This window comes from Poecilia formosa, unplaced genomic scaffold (assembly GCF_000485575.1).
Source record: "Poecilia formosa unplaced genomic scaffold, Poecilia_formosa-5.1.2 Scaffold69, whole genome shotgun sequence".
Classification (NCBI taxonomy): domain Eukaryota; kingdom Metazoa; phylum Chordata; class Actinopteri; order Cyprinodontiformes; family Poeciliidae; genus Poecilia; species Poecilia formosa.
The window spans coordinates 942,568-961,957 of record NW_006800008.1 but is presented as its reverse complement, the minus strand read 5'-3'; the positions used below and the strand labels follow the sequence as shown (position 1 = coordinate 961,957).

Below are 19,390 nucleotides of genomic sequence, written 5' to 3'. Positions count from 1 at the left end.
CGTAGCTTCTCTCACAGTACGAGCAGTCGCTGCTGCAACGGATGGACGCGTACAGTGGGGAGCCACATCAACGAGGGACTGCTTTACTGTACAGATAGCTTTCTATCGGATGTAGGGATTTTTTTTTTCAACCTGAGGACCTTTCATCTGGGTGAAGAAGCAATTTTTCTTTCTTTTTATTTAAAGAAGTCGATTCGCTTCCCTTTTCTTCCCCCCAACACACACAAACAGATCGATTGCCCGTCGTATGAAAAAGGGCGTGTGTTCGGGGTGAGGGGTAGTTTGTTGAAGATTTCATGTGGTTATATATGGTGTGTTAGATATTTTTTTTCCACACCACCTGGGTCTGAAGGACGTAGTGGAGGATGGGGTGCACGTTGAGTACCGAGGACAAGGCGGCGGTGGAGCGCAGTAAAATGATCGACAGGAATCTGCGGGACGACGGGGAGAAGGCAGCCAGGGAGGTCAAGCTGCTGCTGCTCGGTAAGGAAGGGAGCCGAAGCTGGGGAGTGTGGACGGGCTAGACTCGACTAACTTCTTTGTGTTTGAAAAGAAATAATTAAAAAGAACTAGTGGTCAGCAAAAAAAAAAAACCCACTTCATTTATTACTTAATGTTAGTTGTGAATTTAAATGTTTGGGTTTTTTTCATTCCGCACCGTTAGCACCCCCCACCTTTTTTTTTTTTGCTAGCTTAAGTTAACCGTTAACTCTTCACTTCTTCATGATTTAAAACACGACGAAACATCTGTTATAACCATTTTTGCTACTTAAACATCCACTGCTTTGACTCATTTAGTGGTAATGTATCGTTTCGAGACGTTTTCTTATATTTTGGGTGGTTGACTTGCATTCATTTTAAGTTTTTTCTTTCTTCTCAGTGCCATTAGCCTCCTCTGCAGACCGTTTGACTAAATCCTCCCAACAATGGCACATTTCCTCTAGTAGCAGTGGAAGTCGACTCGATGCCCCGGCCTGAGTTATTGTGACTGAAAATATGTTGCCGTTAGTCTTTTTTTAGCTTTTTTCCAGTTGTAGAGTACATAAGGCCGAGTATCTGAAGGGTTGAACAGATTTTCCTTCACTCCATAGTAATGACAGAGGCACAGCCAAATGGGGGCTGAAGGGAGGCTACGGCCACTCCTATAAAAATGTATGAAGACAAATTTTACAAGAGTTGTATGTCAAAGATTCTTTAGTATTGGATGAGAGCACTTAAAAAATACTGAATTCAATCACCTCGATTTTTGCCTTAAAATCTCTTAAACTTGTTGCATATTTTCTTCATTGACTTTTACTTTAATTTAGATATCTTAAATGTATTTATTTGTTTTTTTTCCCGTATTTGATTTAAATTGATTTGTGTAGTTCTGGTTGTGAAGTTTGGGGATTTTTACATTGTACAGAACTATGAGCATCAGGATGCGGAAGGAATTTATTGCTGAAAATTCAGTTTGTTGTTCCCACGAAGCTACAAAAGAAATATGCTTGTCCTTTTTATTTTTTGTATGAGATCAAAAATATTTTCCTACCATATCCCAGGGAATTTTTTTAAAGGCATATAACTAAAATGTAAAAAAATTTAAACGAACAATTAGACTTTTTCCCCCAAAATTCCTCTTTATTCAAATTAGATTTTTATTAATTTAGTTTTATGACCATAAAGCTTGTTTTTCCCACCGAAAAGAAGCAGCGGCCTCTCTTTTTATGGTCTCTCTTATTAAAGAAAGAGATTCCTAGTTTACTGGGGAAATCCCTATTTGATTATAAATGATGTGGTATTTTGAGTGAAGCGGACAGCTTCCACAATGAAGTTGTACAGAAAGTGGAGTTTTTGCTGTTTTAATCTAATGCTTTGGTGCTTACCTTGTCTTTAAAAGATAAGAATTTTGAATTTTCCACAGCCCCTCTCACTGCTTTCTCACTTTTTGTTTAGTGGTAAACCTCAGTGTGTCACCATCTGGAGACAAAAAAAATAGACTGATATTATCTGTATGTTGACTTGATCAACAAAAATGCAAGTAATAGTTGCATTTTTGGCAGATCATAACATACAGATTATTATTTTGTTCATTTGTCATTTTGGTGTTTTTCATAAATATCTGTCATTATTTATCTCCCCATATTTTATGACACCAGCTTCCTGAAGTTCTGCCTTTGGTTTTTGTGGCCCCCATCAAGCCGCCCCTTTAAAAAAAGCCCTTCTGGCCGCGCCTCTGATAATTACATTTCTGATGTTAAATGCTTGTTTTGGGTTTATCTCAAGGTCAACACTGAGACGTAAACTGAAATCTCTTGTGCAACCGATTCAGTAAATTACATCTGCTGTTGTGAAACAAAGTTTGATTTATCTGAGCCACATAAAAAGCAGTTTCTTAGCCCTATTGTCACTTTTCACCTTAAATAACCAAATTTCCTGTCATTACTCTTCCATTACTTCTGGGAATAACTCATTTTGACTGGTTTTATGCATCCAAATAATTTTCAAAACCACCAAGTGTTATGCCTATTATTTCGATAAAAAAAAAAAGTCACACATGCTATTTAAACACACCACACCCTGCACACATGCACACACTTGTTCGTGTTGGTGTTTTAACCTAATGAGTTTTTATTTGAGTTATTTGCATTTGTGAGCCGGTTCTGTGGTAAAATGTGCCATTGCTGTAGTGGAAACATTTGCTTCCTTTGTAAATAAAATGGCAGCAGGTGAGAAGTTTTCCATGGGCTCCATAGGTAGCTTGCTTTGGGAAGTGTTGACATGCACACACGTCGGTATGTGGGTTAGCAGGACACAAAGTGTGAGGCCTGTACCAGTGGCAGGGAAACACCTGACCGAGGCTAAATAATAGGAGCTCTCAGCAGCTTTTCTGGGTGTAATTGTGGGCCAGCGCAAGACAAACACTATTCCTCATGTGTTTTTTGCTGATCTGTGCAAATAAAAAATCCCAAAGATTACCGAGTCATGCTTCAAAATGCCTAAACGGTTTCTTCAAGGTTGGATAAAGTGTCTGTTTTGCCTTGTTTGAGTTCGAAATGAGACATTTTGGTGTTGAAGGTAAACACATTCCTCCTGCGCTCTGGAACTAGACGGGGCTTGTTGATTGAAAGTAAGCAAGTCAGGTCAAGTTGTTAACGTTCCTGAAGGCTTCAGCTTGACTTTTCCCCAACCATTGCGTAAACACACAAACCATGTGACCCTGCTGCTCCAGCTAATGACAGAACGGCCGACGTAGCGGGTAGCGTGGCGCCGCCACCGTCGTCTGTCGCTTGTGTTCAATCCGAATGACGTGGTAACCAGGTAACCCGCTCGGCCTCTTCGGGTTACGGGCCTGGACGGAGGCCCCAGAGAGCCTGTAAGATGAGAACAACTAATGAATAGTACATGGGAAAAACACAAAACCAGAGCTAAGAGTCCGCACATAAACAGACGCAGAAAAGGACATTAATGTGGAAGTTGCTGATTCACAAGAAGCTCAGCCGTGTTTCACTCTAAGCACATCCTGTCGACAGAGATAAAAAGGTCAACAAAGCTCGTGGATCGAATGTAAATGGGTAGTATGGCTGAAAGGAGGCAGCGGGTTGTGTATCTTGTGGCTTTGACCCCTTTGCTCAATGTGTTTAAAGTAAAATAATCTAGTGAAACACACTTTGGTGTTCTTTTGTGTAAGTTACAAAAGAACACTCCTTTTTTGGTCATTTTAAAGTTTTAATCAGTTTTTGTTTCACAAAATTCTCTTTTAGTCAGGAAATGCATCATCAGACTCTGAACACAATTGAAAAACTTCTACCTCGTGACGCACCAATCCACTTTTTAAAGATACCGATATCTGAGGTTTAGTATCAGCCAATACCAATCCGATACCTACGTTTGTATTTTTTTTATACCCAGACATAAATGTACTGAATTACACATTTATTTGATAACTCTGTCATAGGATTGTCTGATCGCTTCTTCTCGTTAAATCATTGCAGTTTTTTGGTTGATGCATTGCATGTTTGGACAATTATTCCCTCTGGTTTTGGATGCTGTGGAGCTGGAAGGTATTTGTGCTTTTGCTGTTTTACTTTTGAACAGTTGCTACAAGGCAACAAAGTATCATTCTTACAACTGGGAGCAGGTGATTAGCATCTGAAAAACTCAAATAATACCTGAACTATGACCCCCAAACCCCAGAGGAGTTGATGACCAGGTGTCGGGGATGCAAAGAGAGAAGGAGGAAGTTCGAACCATCTCTTCCATCGATCGGGCAAGAATCACATCCCAGACTCTGTGGTCTTTCTGCCAGACAGAGATTAAAGTAGGTGTGGCAAAAGCAAATGAGGCGCATTAGCAGAGTTCAGGACATAATCAGACATATCGTCTCTTCCTGGCAAGACTGGCTTCACATCTTTTTGAAGATACTTGATGACATGAATTAAAACGTTTTTTAAAATTCCAATTTATATTCCAACTGCAAACTTGATTAGTTTGTAACATTATTTAACAATAGCCAGTTGTTAAATGCATTGCCTTTGTTAATCTTAAAGTAAAACGAGTGATGCTCAGCAGCCAGATATGTTAACATTAGCTTTAGTCTTTATTATGCTAGGCCTGGGTTTATTTCAGTGGGATTACAATCCCTGCGTAGACATATTTAAATCCAGCAGTCATTTCATGATTTTTTTTATATATGTATTGCTAACTGTTAGCATTTTGGGCTAATAGTTGTAGGGATGATACAAAATTTGCTCCTTCCCATTTCTTCACATCAAAAATCTGTTTTTTGTTGATGTTTTTTTATTTCTACATCCATTTAAACCCATAAACAATTGGTTAATGTGTTAAATTATGGGTATATTATATTTTAAATTTATAGGAGTTTAATAGATAACTATATTTAACTATTTTAGTTCTGATCACCATTCAGGACTACTGATCAAACCAAAATAAGTGACCTGCAGTTGGTACATGTCATTTATAACAGTATTATGACCATTTTTCTTCATGATAAACATGAACAGAATATAAAAAAATAACTTTAAAACACCATTTTTATAATGTGAGTGAAAAATAGTCTACAGTGAAAATACCAAAGCGAAAGTAGCCAGTACGGAAGGGGTGAAATTAGCAACAATAAGCTAATTCCATTAAAATGGTCAGAACCTAGTGGTTGTAACAACCGCCTCAGCAAGTCAGTGTTCTCCTTAGGCCTCTAATGAGCCATCATTTGACCGACTTTGGACACCCCAGCATTAAAACATCTGTTCAGCATCACATCTGCAGCTCAGACTCACTGCTGCCCCCATAGGCTGGCTGTGGGAACTACACACAGTAAGCTCACCGCTGTGGTTTGTGAGGTTAATGAAATTGACCTCATGCTTTATGAACTTGCCCACATCCAGGCGGTGCTGGGTTGATTTCTCTTGCTGGTGGTGACAGTTTGGTTCTGGTGTCATTATGACATAAAGCTGAAATTAGCATCTGAAATCACTGAATTTTTGCGTATTACCTTCTGCCTGTCGACGTTTTCATGTTTTCTGCCTGTCTTTTGGTTCCCGCCGTATTCCCATCGTCTCCAGGACCCAATTATCCTACTATTCATATCTACACACTGAAATAGATTACAATCTCCTCAGCCTAATTACTCTTTCTATAACTGTTATGCAACTGTGGGCAGAATTTATTAATAGCCCCTGGTGTTTCACTGACTTTTTCATTGTGCTCCTTTGGATGTCCCCCAGTTCTTTGTTTTAAAATCGACGCAACAAGCAGCCAGATCAAACTTTCTGACTTTTTTTCACTCGTTGGCAGCTGGAACCCTGTGATTAACCGCGGTCATCTCTCCCCGGTGGGTAGCACCGCTCGCCAGCTTCTGGAAACCTTCACCAGTGACTCATGCTTGAATCCACCCAGAGGGAGATGTAGGCAAAAAAAGAGGAATCGGATAGCAAATAAGAGGAACAATCAATCATAAAGGGAAAAAAAAGACTTCAGGGGGACAGAAAGAATGTGAAAGAGGAAGAGAGATGCGCAAGACTGGAAAACAAAGCTGCTAACGTGTCGAGAACATTGAGGCAAACTCTACAAGCGTTTATCTTGATGCTGAAAAAGGAAGGGAAGTTTACCCGGTGCACTTTTTGTTTTTAAATCACACTTTGTGTCATAAAAGAAACTTGGAGCTGGAGAAGCAGGACTCGACTCCTATTTCTTTCTGGAAGAAGCCCACCGAAAGGGGCTCAGATTCTCCCAAAATAACCCCAACCAGAAACAGAAAGCAGCTGCTGCAGCGGTTTGGGTCGGCTGCAGCCTTTAGGTGGGCGTATCAAAGCTGCGGCGTAACGAGACTCCGCAGAAAGGGCCCGATAAGGTCAGACCTGTGAAGAAACTTCCAGGCTTTGCAGAAGGACATACCCTTTAATGGCACTGCTGGTGTTTAGTTATCACAACACATGGCTCACGTCTCTTCTGTCAGTCTGATTCGGATGCAAATTTGATGGGATTAGTCTAAATTTCACTGCCGAAACGCCGACAAAGCAGCTGTGAACATATTTCTTTGTTTCTGCCAAGAATCTTTCATCCATTAAATTTACAGAGCTGGCCGTTTTTAACGCATTTATTCACAATTTTGCAGGAAATACTCAATTAAAGCAGCTTTTTTGGTATGCAGAGTGTGTGTGGCCCCGTTAGCGGCTCCCAGGCAGCCAGAGACGGGGCCAGCTGACCAGTCAACCGTGTTCAGCCAGGCAGCGCCGCGGACGCCTATGTGTGGTCTCTCAGGGATACACAGCGCCGCGTGTTTGGCCTCGGAGGGTGTAGAGCACACACACACAGAAACACTAGAGCGCCGACATATGATCAGAATATAATGTGTCCTCAGGTGATAATCACTCCGCTGTACTTCACATCTGTTGTCGTGACAAAAGAGATGCAGTAGTTTGCGAAAGCAGTTCCAGATTTTGTCGCCACAAACCTCAATGTGTTTCATTTTGATTTTATGTGAGAGAAGACGCAGCAGGGCGTGATTGTGAGGTTGGCTTTGCAAAGTAAAATCTGAAAAGTGTGGCGTGCACGTGTATTCAGCCTGACTAGCAAGGAGAGCATGAATTAATGTAGGCAAATTAGCACTGACGCTAACTTTCTGTTGCAATTAATCAATTAACTCCATGCTAAATTAGAATTAGCTTGACAACTTCCTCTTCCTTTGATTTATGTCCTTTAAAGGGAAGTTATGTTTACAGAGACGAGATAATGCTTTCCGTTGTGTATTGTGTATTTATTTTGTATTGTTTAAAATATCTCCCAGTTTCTGTGATCTTTAAAAGGAGAAACTTGATCTTTTATTAATGTATGATTTGAAAATGGTGTCTGATAACAATATTATAATTTATCACAATAATTACTTGGAGAATTTATTGTCCAGCAACATTTGTTGTCGTGAAAGGCCTAGTGGCAGCATAATGTTGTGTGGAAGTGATTCCTTATTTGGATCAGAGAATTTGGTCAGAAAATAAATGGATTGAAATCCTTTAAAATCCTGCAGAACACTTGAGTTTGTCACATACAGTTATGATTAAACCAGGGTGACCCCATCCTTAAAAAGTCTTGAATTTTTTAGAAAAGGAAGTTTCCTGAAATATGTTATTCACAGATCTTTAATTTGGTCTTGACAGGACTGTTTAACTATGTATATTCAGTGTAAAAAAATTTCTTGTGGGACTTTTCTGTCAGGCAACAGTTTTGGTCGCACTCAGACGGTTGAGGCCCTGGGTATGTTAGCAGCTAGCTAACTAGCTTTTTTTGCATCAACTGTGCAAATTTATCACCAGTTGGTCTTAAATTTCTTTCTTAAATTTGAGTTGGTGAAATTTGCAGCAACTTTGACAATACATCGAAGTTTGTGGTTTAATGGTATGAAATGCTTTGCAAAACACTTTTTCCTTTTCTTTCTGCATGAAGCTACTTCCTGTTTAAACAAAACTAACTTGGTAAAAGGGCATCGTGACTTTTATTTCTGCGCCTACATTGAAAGTGGAACTAAAATAAGTATCTTTTACGCAAGTGCTCAGTTTTTTTTTGTGTGTGTTTTTTTCTGACTGGATCAGGAGGTGACAGAAATGGTAGAAGTCGGCGTGTGGTTCCACTTCCCCATATAGAGTAAAGAGAAGCTGTGACTTTTCCCTGGAGCTTCAGTGTAACACGACGACGCTGCTGCAGCTGAGCAGACCTAATGTTGCCGATGGTAAAGCTCATTAGCGCGAGTCGAACAGGAAACGTTTTGGATGGGGGGCTTGCTTCGTAAAGACGGGGGCAGCAGGTGGTCAACATGGCTCCCACTCTGTCCAGAAAGGAGCCAAAGCAGTTGCCATGACACTCTGAGTGATCTGCACGGCCTCCTCTGCGGCGCCTCATCGGTCAACTTAACTGTCTGATTAGTCAACAAGCTCACAAGGCCTCGCCGCCTCTCCACTGACACCGCGTTTCCCTTTTTCCCCTCACATGTCAACAACAATCTATTCGTCTAACCCCGAGCCTTCATGCCCAGACAGCACGACGGGCCGCCGCCGATAAAATTCCTGCCACGCAGTGAGTCGGCGTGTTCAATAAAAGTTCCAGCAACGGGGAAACGAGAGCGAGCATGACGGCAACGAGTCGAAGCTGCGAGTTGGACACCTTCCCTCTGATTGTTTTCACTCTAACGAGAGTTTCTTCTGTTTTCCAGGTGCTGGAGAATCAGGGAAAAGCACAATTGTCAAGCAGATGAAGTGAGTGTCATTTTACTACAACATGTAATAGTTTTATTTAAAAATACATGGAGTAAAGTCACTTAAAAAACAAAACAAAGGCTGGACAGAGATTAGTATGCAGCAGGAAGGTTGTGGGTTCAAATCCCACAGTTTTCTCTGGGTTCTCCGCCCTCCTCCCAGGTTGATTGGCCTCTAAATGACCTTTAGGAGTTAGTTTGTATGGAACAAAAGAAGAGAAATATTCTAAAACAAAAGGCAAAAAACAAGAATCAGAAGAATCACGATTAATCGATTATTGAAATAACTGTCAACTAATCTTGTTGTCTAATTGTTAACTGTAGTTTACAGACTAAAAAAAAAAAACATTTGCTGAAAGAAAATGACTGAGTAATAATTGCACCAAAACTGTTTTATATATATATATATATATATATATATATATATATATATATAGTATTTAAGAATAAAAAAGTCCAAATTTCTCTGTAATTATGCACAACCCAGAACTCCTTATGTGATGGTTTTAGCTCCACCAGTTTCAGGTTCAATAATAAAATATTTTTAAAAAGTCGAGCAGAAATGGCTGAGCTTTTCACCTGCTGTTCGAAATATTTAAATATATAAATATATTTAACTGCAGATGCATCCTTAGCGTTCATTAATGAAATATTACTACATTAAAATAAAAAGTCAATAGAATTCTTATTTAAAAAAATAAATTAAAATATTTGTTCATCTCTTAATGCATTTCTAACATAAATTATAAAACTGCAGAATGTGCCAATTAATCAATTCATCATTGGAATAATCAGCAACTACAATAATTGTTAAATGCAGGCCTAAAAATATTTTTATTGTCATTAATGTTTTTGCTAAACATAATTTTTATGTTTGTTGTTTTTTGCAGCCAAAATAATCATTTGTTTACACCACAGGACATCATCAAGTCTCTGTTTCTGGACTGAGTTGAAACTGGCAGCTAAAACGAATGAATGAATCCTGTCTAACACCAAATGAATCGGATTTTACGTTTTTAGAAATATCCTCAGTAAATATCACCAGAAACTTTTATTCTCCTTTGTTTCTGCTCTTTTTGGACTTGTGGCCTATTAACCAAAGCAGCCGTGAGTTAAATGTTTTCATTGGCAGCTCCATACTGAGAAAACCTTCTTTTTGTTTTCTTCATCTTTCAAAGCGGCGAGCTGAAGGACTCGCATGCAGCACTAGATAGATCGTTTCTTTTTGAGAAAGAAAAGTGAACAAACAGGTGGAGATAACATTTGCTGCAGGGCTGCCAGCTCGCACACGCTCAGCAGGAGCCGCATGCTGCCGACGCTTTTCACAGGAGAAAACAACACGGATCACAGAGTTCTGCTGTCCGGGGTGTTGTTTGGGTTAGTTACTTATTTACAGGCAAACGATGGAGGTCCTGTCCGTTTCCAGGATCACTGAGAAATCTCTAAAAGTCTGGGATCTGATGAACGGATTATCTGGATTAGTAGGAAAAGGAAGTTAAACTGGAAAAACTTGGATTCCAGGAATTGATTCTGTAGTTTTGCTCATCAATCATCAGTTATTTGTCTGCCTTTGTTTATGAAGTTACTTCATAAACAATTAACATTTGTATCATCCATCCATTCGATTTCCCAACATGTCCATTTATTCTTCCGTCTGTTCATCCGTTCATCGTCTATCTGCCCTAATTGACCAATTTATTGATTAAATATGATTGTAAATTGTTATTATTACTCCAAAGCTCCTTCATCTCCGGTTTTTAAAGCCAACAGAAAATCTAATGCAGATTTTAACACATAAAATCTACTATTATCTTTTTACGGGCTGAACATGAGTTTTTTACTATAATAGTAACTCAATAAGACAACAATACCCAGAATTCACATCTTCTGTAGTTCAAGAAAGCGAAAATATAATTACCAACATACTTTCTAGAAGAAAACCACGCTCTAATACGAAGCTGCAGAACATCTGAGGCTCTAATCTTCCATTGTTTACATTCCTTTGAAGCTTTTATCTAAATAAGACGGAGCTGAACGCGACTGTGGGGAAAGAAAAAACCCCTAAAAGATGGTAAAAGAAAGAAAGAGAAAAATTTGAGTTTTTTTTCCCTCCTGTTTTGCAGAATCATCCATGAAGCAGGTTACTCAGAAGAGGAGTGCAAGCAGTACAAGGCTGTGGTCTACAGCAACACCATCCAGTCCATCATCGCCATCATCAGAGCCATGGGACGCCTCAAGATCGACTTCGGCGAAGCCGCAAGAGCCGTGAGTGACGGGAGGGAGCCGGATCCGAGCCGAAAACCTGAATTTATGGAGCACTATTACAGCCTCCTTTACTTCCTGCCTACGTTTTCTCTCTTAAAAAAAAAAAGAAACAAACCTGCATGTCTGTTCCAGAAACGACCATTTCAGCTTCACGTGTTTAGTTTTGCTTCTGATGGCGGATGAATGTGTTTTCGTGTTGCCAGGACGACGCCCGGCAGCTGTTCGTCCTGGCCGGGTCGGCGGAGGAAGGCTTCATGACGGCCGAGCTCGCCGGCGTCATCAAGCGGCTCTGGGTGGACCGGGGAGTCCAGGCCTGCTTCAGCCGCTCGCGCGAATATCAGCTCAACGACTCGGCGGCATAGTGAGTCACACACACACACACAAACAAACGGGCGGCTTGATAATCGGCTGGTTCACCAGATCGGTGAGTCACTCGCAGCGAGAACGCTGCGATCCGCTGGGTTTATGTGAAATTGCTGGCGTTTCGGTGCAAACAAACAGAAAAGGTGCTGCTGCAGCCGAGCAGACGCTGAAACGGAGCCGCAGCATCTGTCTGGACTTTTACTCTGTCAATATTTACCTTCCTCCATCGAGCTAAAAGAAACGCTGCTTAATCTTTGACCTTACACTTCAGTACAACACGCTTGTTAGAAAACACACAGCAGTTCACTTCCCTCTGAAGCTAAAGCCTGAGTTTGTGATATTGGACAATCTGAAATAAATATTATCACAAAGCAGCACATTTTATTTTTTTTTTTTTAAGAGCAGCTTTGTTTTGTTGCTCTGAAGCACAAACACAAGCTGTTCTGCTGCAGGTCACTGCTGGACCATTAGTTCCTCCAGTCCTGCTGCGCTCTTGTGTTGGAAGACAAAAGAATGCTTACAGATTTTTTTATAACCTTGATGTAATGAGTTTGAGTCATAAAATATTTGTTATGTAATAAATAGATTCAGCAAACAAAAACTAAAAGTTTCAGCAGTTTGAGGGATTTAAAAAATGGAAGAAAACCTGCTATCAGAATATAAAGACATCACACTGTTTGGATTTTTAGTCATTTTGTTATTATCCTTCCACTTAACTTTACGTTGCTCTATCAGATAAAATCCCAAACATAATATGTTTATTTTAATGTGACAAAATGTAGGAAATATCCGCCATGGTTTGAATACTTCTCCCAGGCGGTGTGAGCTGATCGGTGTGTTTTTAGTCACTGTGAGCTCCCAGGTGGGTCCTGAGGGGCCGCAGCAGGTTCTGGCAGAATGTGGGCCAGCCCCCCAGACAGATGGCCAGTCCATTACCGGCCTCACACATCGGGAGCTTCCTGTCCAGCTACACATTGTCCTACAGTGGGAGGGACTGGAGCAGCCTCTGGGAACCTACTGACCACTGGGGAAACAATTCACACACACACCGAGCTGAAAAGAGATTAGATTAACAACTGGGCTCCGGTTTGTTGAGGCAAAGCTTTTGTTCAAGTTTGACTAAAGGAATTGTTGCACTGAACGTCTTCTGGGCTTTTATTTCACCAAAGATGGAATCGTCTGCTTGTTTTAAAACTTTAACTGCAAAGTGTTCTGCTGGCGTTCAGCCCACTTCCACCGACTCCCTGCAGCTCAGAGAACAGACTTTGAAATAATGTTTTTGGTTTCTAAACCACTGAATGGCTTTAGCAGCACAACACATGAAAGATCTGCTGCTGTTGTGTCAACATGGAGAAGCAGCATTCAGCTTCTATGCACCACAAATCTGGAACAAACGTCCAGAAAACTGCAAAACAGCCGAAACACTGAGTTCCTCTCAATAAAGAGTAAAAACCCACCTGTTTTTGAAACATTATAAGTGAAACATTTAATAATCTGGTCTGTAACGATGGCAACATGTAATTCTTCAATTGTATGCTCTATGAATTTGTATTTTTGTGTTTTATGATTTAAAGTACTTTGAACTGTACAAATAAAATTAGATTTATTGAAATGTGATTTTATTTGCTTTAAATTTATCACAGTTGATGCCAGAGGTGGGTAGAAACTAGTTACATTTACTTATTGCCATTAACGTGAGTAACGTTTTGGAGAGAATTTACTTTTAGGAGTATTTTTATTACTCTAAGTAATTTTAATTTTATGACGAGGCATCACCACTATGATGAGTTTGTTTTAACCAAGAATTCACCAGACACACACCTTCAGTTTTTTAGTTTAATAAGTTTTATATTTAATGAAATTGATATTATTCTGTAATAATTTATGTAAATTATCATCTTTTTGGTCTCTAAAATACTAAAATTTCCACTTAACTTTACAATCTGGATGATGTAATTTTTACATATTAAAGGATGTTTTGTCGCCTTCTTACCAAAGACTTTTTAAAGTTTTTACTCAAGTAGAAACATCTCACTGCTCTCACTTTGGTATAATGTTAGCCACTCTGCCCACCTCTGGCTGGTGCAGAAGAAGAAACGCTCGCCTCATTTCCTGTCCTCTTTCGCTCTCTGTTTACATTCCTCTTCCCTGTGTCCCGCTCTCAGCTACTTGAACGATCTGGACAGGATATCCCAGCCCACTTACATCCCGACCCAGCAGGACGTCCTGAGAACCCGAGTCAAAACCACGGGCATCGTAGAGACGCACTTCACCTTCAAAGACCTTCACTTCAAGTGAGAACGTTGGCAGGGTTTTCGACTCAAACGCTTAATTAGCTTTTTTTTTCTTCCTGTCACTGACTCATCTCCGCCATAGAAACTCCCTTTGAACGCGTTCAGCTGTAGGTTTATGAGGTCTCAGGGTGTTGCGCACATCAGCGGTGACTCAGTCGGGGCCTTTTGTTGACGCCGTAGACAGGAAGTGAAGGGGGGCGGAGGGGCAGCAGGCGCGATGATGTCACGATAGCGGGGACTGTTGGCGATTTCAGCATCACTGCTGATTAGATCAGAAATTGAACAATGGAAGCGCTTAAAGCAGTAAAAGCTTTATTTATTTAATCTTTCTGGCTTTGTTTAGAAGCAAATGTGGCTGTTTAAAATCTGTTTTATAAGCTGTAATTAAGGTTTTTGGTGCTTTTATTGACATTTACCTGCAAAATCAGGAGTCTGATTTGAGAAAAACATCATTAGGTATAGGAGTTCACAAGAAAGATAAATAAAAACCAGTACAGAAAACTTTGAGTCGATACACAATTTATCCATCTAGATACAATAAAGTGTCTCTTCAAGAACAGATTTAAAGATATTAATCAAGTTTATCTTCCTGTTAATCTTACAAAATGAACTACTAAATATCCAAAACATCATTTCCAGCTGAGGTCTGTTTATTGCTGCCCTCTGTTTGCATTTTACATTTAAATCTATTACTAATAAAACATAAATATAGAATCAATACAATACAAGGCTTTTAGAAAGCCTTTGAGTTAAATGACAATGATAAAATAGCACAAGAGAGTAAAGTACTGAAATATTTCTTACCCAGTGCTAAAGTTTAAAGTCTCATTTCTGTGTTTGGATCAATATGGGAGGAAAAAATCATAGTGTGACATTTTCCAACCTTTAATTTCAGTAAATAAAACTGAAATGCAAAACAAACACACAAAAAAACAAAGTATGTGCCGCTACTGCTGCAATGTTTACTTCTGAGTTAAGGAGCAAAGGTCAGATTACATCAAACCCAAAGCAGAAACAAACTCACTCAGAGTGTTTTTGAGACCGTCCTTCAGTTTCTGCAGAGAATTATTGGATAATCTTTCTGGGTTATTTAAAAAACATAACTACTAAATCTACAAAGTAAAATAAAACCAATTGTTGCTAATATTAACTAATAATATTTAAGATTTACAGCAGGTAGTCTATAATTATAGATTTCACAGAAAATAAGTCAAAATGTTCTGTTTTTTTCTGAGAGGAAAAAGCCTCTTGATAGTTACGTTTCTGCAGTTAATGAAGTTTTTTTGACTGTTATTTTTTTTAAATGATGACAAAAAGGTCACATCTGCAGCTCTTATATCAGCGGTTAGCATGTGTAGCCTTCCTGTTATCTGATAAAGCGTGGCTCTCTGTTTAATAAAGCGTATTTTTTGCTTCATGTTTAGGCACTTCACTCTTCATTATTCACTATTAACTTCTCTTCTGACCTCTGTTATCGTTAGCATGACGTGTTAGCTCTCAGGTCTGATAAATATGGGATTTATGAGTTTTTGACCAGTAAAGCTGAAGATTGGTTAATAATTTATAGGGTTTTTTTTTTTTTTTCATAAAAGAGTGAAATCACAAAAATGTGTAGTTTTCATTCGTTGCGGTAACGCTACTGTCTGCTCACCAGAATGTTTGACGTCGGCGGTCAGCGATCTGAGAGGAAGAAGTGGATCCATTGCTTCGAGGGCGTGACGGCCATCATCTTCTGCGTGGCGCTGAGCGACTACGACCTGGTGCTGGCCGAGGATGAGGAGATGGTTGGTGAAACAGAGGACAGATCATTCTTTATGGATCGCTGAACACAGCTCGTAACTTTCTTCTTCTTTTTTCCCCTCCAGAACCGAATGCATGAGAGTATGAAGCTGTTTGACAGCATCTGCAACAACAAGTGGTTCACAGACACTTCCATCATCCTCTTCCTCAACAAGAAGGATCTGTTTGAGGAGAAGATCAAGAAGAGTCCCCTCACAATCTGTTACCCTGAATATGCAGGTTAGACACGGGCTGAATCCAAATGCATGCCACACTTTTCAGATTCCTATTTCTGGAAGATTATAAATTATAAAACTTGTAAATCACCAAAAATCCCCAAAGAATAAATTGATATTTATTTTAATAGTGGTATGAATACTTCTGCAAGGCTCTGTATGCTTGAGGTGGCCGATAAGAAAGTTTTATCACAATATTTTACAGTGCTGTTGTGATAACAATAAACAATAAATATGTATTACTAATTTTTAGGTAACTGGCTGTGAATCAATAGCACAGTAATTATAGCTCCATAAACACAAATTGATTCACTAACGAAGTGTGATTTGTATCATCACACTGCTCACAGTAAATGCATTTAATCAGATTTTTAAAAGTGATTGATATTTGTTGATACTCTCATTAAACAGTGTGAAAAAAAAAAACATTTTGAGGGGTTTAAACATTTTTAATTAGATTTTTCATGTCAGCACATGAAAAAGAAATTGATCACGATAAATGCCCTCCTGTATCGCGCATCCTTAAAAAGTCTTAAAGCATCTTAAATTTATGTATTTAAAATTAAGGCCTTAAATTGTCTGTTTAAAAAAATAAGTTGGCCTTAGATATGTTAATATTTACAGGTCTTAAATTTTGTTGGACTATTTAATTTGTTACTTTCCTAAAATAATGCCCTAAGTCAATTTTTTCCAAAAGTCTTATTTTTGGTTTGCCTAAATCTTTTTGGAAAGTGACCATATTCTATGTAGTTTAATTTTTTTTCATGGGACTTTATGGTCTCACAAAAACTTGCACTTACCGCTAACTAGCTGCTAATATAACCTTACTAGCTATCTAGCTAACTACCAAAGTTAAAGCTAGCTAACTTTTTGGCATCTATCGCATAAGTGCAAATCCAGTTGGCTGGATGATGTTCGTCTTAGCCACTAGCTCACTTCTGTTGGCAGAATTTGCAGTTTCTTATATGCATTTCTGTAGTGACAAAGGTCTTAAATGGTCTTAAAAAGTCTTAAATTTGAGTTGTTGAGCCCTTCAGAAACCCTGATGCATTTTGGCTGCCTCTTTCTGTGCGATGTGCTCCTTCGCCATCCTCATCCTCCCGTCTGGCGTTCCTCAGGCTCCAACACGTACGAGGAAGCGGCCGCCTACATCCAGTGTCAGTTCGAGGACCTGAACAAGAGGAAGGACACCAAGGAGATTTACACCCACTTCACCTGCGCCACAGACACCAAGAACGTGCAGTTCGTCTTCGACGCCGTCACCGACGTCATCATCAAGAACAACCTGAAAGACTGCGGTCTCTTCTGAGCGACGAGGACGACCTGCTTTTCGTAGGCATTTACCGTTTATTTTTTTCATATTTCTCAAGGCTTTAATTTAGATTTTTATTTTTTCTCCCTCCTTGTGGGTGCGTAGAGAAGCGTTGGTGCCAGGGTCGAGCTCTGCCTCTCCATCCATCATTCTTTCATGTCTGCTCTCTCCTCAGGCGGTGGAGCCAGCTCATTGTGCATCTTTTGTAGAGAGGATGAGAAGAGGATCAGTGATGGACCAGTGCTGTACTATACGCCACTTTTAACAGCTTTATTTATGTTTCTGTCTCGGAACATTCTCAACTACCGTTATTACATTTGTGTAGGCTGTTTGTATCAATGTAAAAGCATCACTTGTTCTTTTTTTATGTTTTAATCTTTGTTTTTCATTTCCAAGGAGTAGGAGATTACAGCGTTTTTGCCGCCATTTCTGGAAACGGAATCCTTACTTGTTGGTTAGAAAAGCTCCTTTTCTTTCTTTCTTTTCCCAAAACCACAAAACAAGGATGGAGGAAAGCGGAACAATTCCGAGTCCAGTTCGTTGGTACCTGTGCCTTCGCATGCCTTTTACTGCGGTCGTAGTCTCGATGCTTGTTCTGTTGCCTGCTGAAGTTGTTCTATACATAAAGACGTAAACTGTTTTCATACATTAGTGTCTCTACTATCTTCTTTGTGCACATCACTGAGCTGTCAGGAGGAGGAAAGTCTCTGTAGGTTCAAGGCGATCAACATGTAGCCTCTTTAGCCCCGCCCCCTTTGCATTCCACCTGTCATGACATTCGAAGGCCTTTCCGGCCAATCAGAGCTCAACACTGAGATGTATATTGTTACATTTAGCCCACAAATCTGGGACTCTGGTTTTTAAACTGTACAAAAAAAATATATCAGATGCTCCCAATCATTCAGAAAGCGGTTAGTCAAGCACTGAGCGTTTAATATACTCAAGTATTTTAAGTACAGAGACCAGGTTTGTTGCATTTTATTGTATATTTTAACATATTTGGAGGAGATCTTAGATCGTTGTAAAGTTGAGGGTGAAGCGATGTAAGCCATTTTGGATTTTTGAGTATGTGCTTAGAGAGGAAAGCATTCCCTGTATTTCAAGAGAAGTGTGACAGTCGGGTTGTTTCTCTGCGGTCCAGAGGAGAGACCATACACACACGCACACACACACACACACACACAAGTCCAGGTCTTTTCATGTAAAGAAACTGCCACAACTGTCGGTGTATGTGTATGTTCTCCATGTAAAGAGAATCTTTGTAGACTCATCTCCCTTATTTTGCTAATAAAAACCATTTACAAACCATGAATTGTTGTTTTTGTGTCTGTTGTGGCGTTTAAGAGCCACATTAAACAGTGTGATTATATTTTAAACAGTTTGGTTTATCCAAAACTCTGCTGTGTTGAATAATCTTTAATGCACATTTAGAGAACAAAGTAGATTCTCTAAATTTATGAATTAATTTTGCATCACTAAAATAACTTTACGTTATTTAAAGTTGGGGTATGTAACTTTCATTTAAAAAAATGTTTTTCACAATCTAAAAAGGTACAGACAAAAATCAATTGCATAAATAATTGCAGTCGCTTGTCCTGGGAATTCTGAAATGCTCAGAAATTGATTTTCTTTCCAAAATTATATTCTGAATTTAATTTACAGAATTTTATACAGGAACCTATCTGATGGAATTCAATACAGAATTGAACCTTATGGAAATGTTTTAAATAAATGTTCTATTTGTTTACACTCTTCCTGTAACAGAACCTCTGGACCATTTGAATAGAGAAATTAGTTTCTGAATGGAATCGCTAGACACTGAAACATTCACATGTCTATGTCCTGATATTACAAAAATGGTAATGAATGAAAAAAAATACCTCCTCTTCCTTTGCCCAGTGCTAACTACAGAGATACAAATTAATTTTGAGATGAGTCCCAGAAATTTTCCGGGGAAAAGAATTTGTTTCAAAAGTAAAACTTTTTTTTTTTTTTTTTTTGTGCAAATTTGTGACTTTTGTAGCTCAGAATTTTATTTAATTTTTTTTCTGGAAATTTTCTGATTAATCTAAAAATTTCTGTGTTTTTTTTTTCTTTTATTTACAAAGGCCCAAATGCATCACTGTATGTACTTTCCCTCTTAAAAATGCTCAAATGTTTTTTCTTTTTCCTCCTTTTTATTTGTCACGCCTTGTCCTTTTTCCCCGTCAGATGTTTCCCATAAACAAAGCACTGTATTCCTTACATTCCTCCTCAGACCTGGAAGCCGATAACGGGATGTTCGGAATGTTTGGCCTTCAGCTTTAGCTTTAGCCTTAGCCTTAGCTTTAGCATTACTGCTGCGTCGCTCTCACCAGGAAAGCTTGCGGTCTTGAAACTGGATCATGTCACAACAAGC

General features: G+C 39.2%; 1 protein-coding gene across 1 annotated transcript; it reads left to right on the top strand.

Annotated features, from left to right (window-relative positions):
- gnai1 (guanine nucleotide binding protein (G protein), alpha inhibiting activity polypeptide 1) lies at positions 1-18,302 on the top strand. The gene is made up of 9 exons (XM_007555239.1): positions 1-483; positions 8,702-8,744; positions 10,867-11,008; positions 11,212-11,369; positions 13,537-13,665; positions 15,320-15,449; positions 15,531-15,684; positions 16,799-17,012; positions 17,168-18,302. The coding sequence occupies exons 1-8, from the start codon at positions 366-368 to the stop codon at positions 16,987-16,989; spliced, it is 1,065 nt and encodes a 354-aa protein (XP_007555301.1). The 5' UTR covers positions 1-365; the 3' UTR covers positions 16,990-17,012; positions 17,168-18,302.
- Positions 18,303-19,390: the final 1,088 nt, after the last annotated feature.

Coding starts and splice junctions, on each gene's coding strand:
- gnai1 (XM_007555239.1), top strand. CDS start 366: ATGGGGTGCACGTTGAGTACCGAGGACAAGGCGGCGGTGGAGCGCAGT. Junction 8,745..10,866: donor ACAATTGTCAAGCAGATGAA/GTGAGTGTCATT, acceptor CCTGTTTTGCAG/AATCATCCATGAAGCAGGTT. Junction 13,666..15,319: donor TTCAAAGACCTTCACTTCAA/GTGAGAACGTTG, acceptor TCTGCTCACCAG/AATGTTTGACGTCGGCGGTC.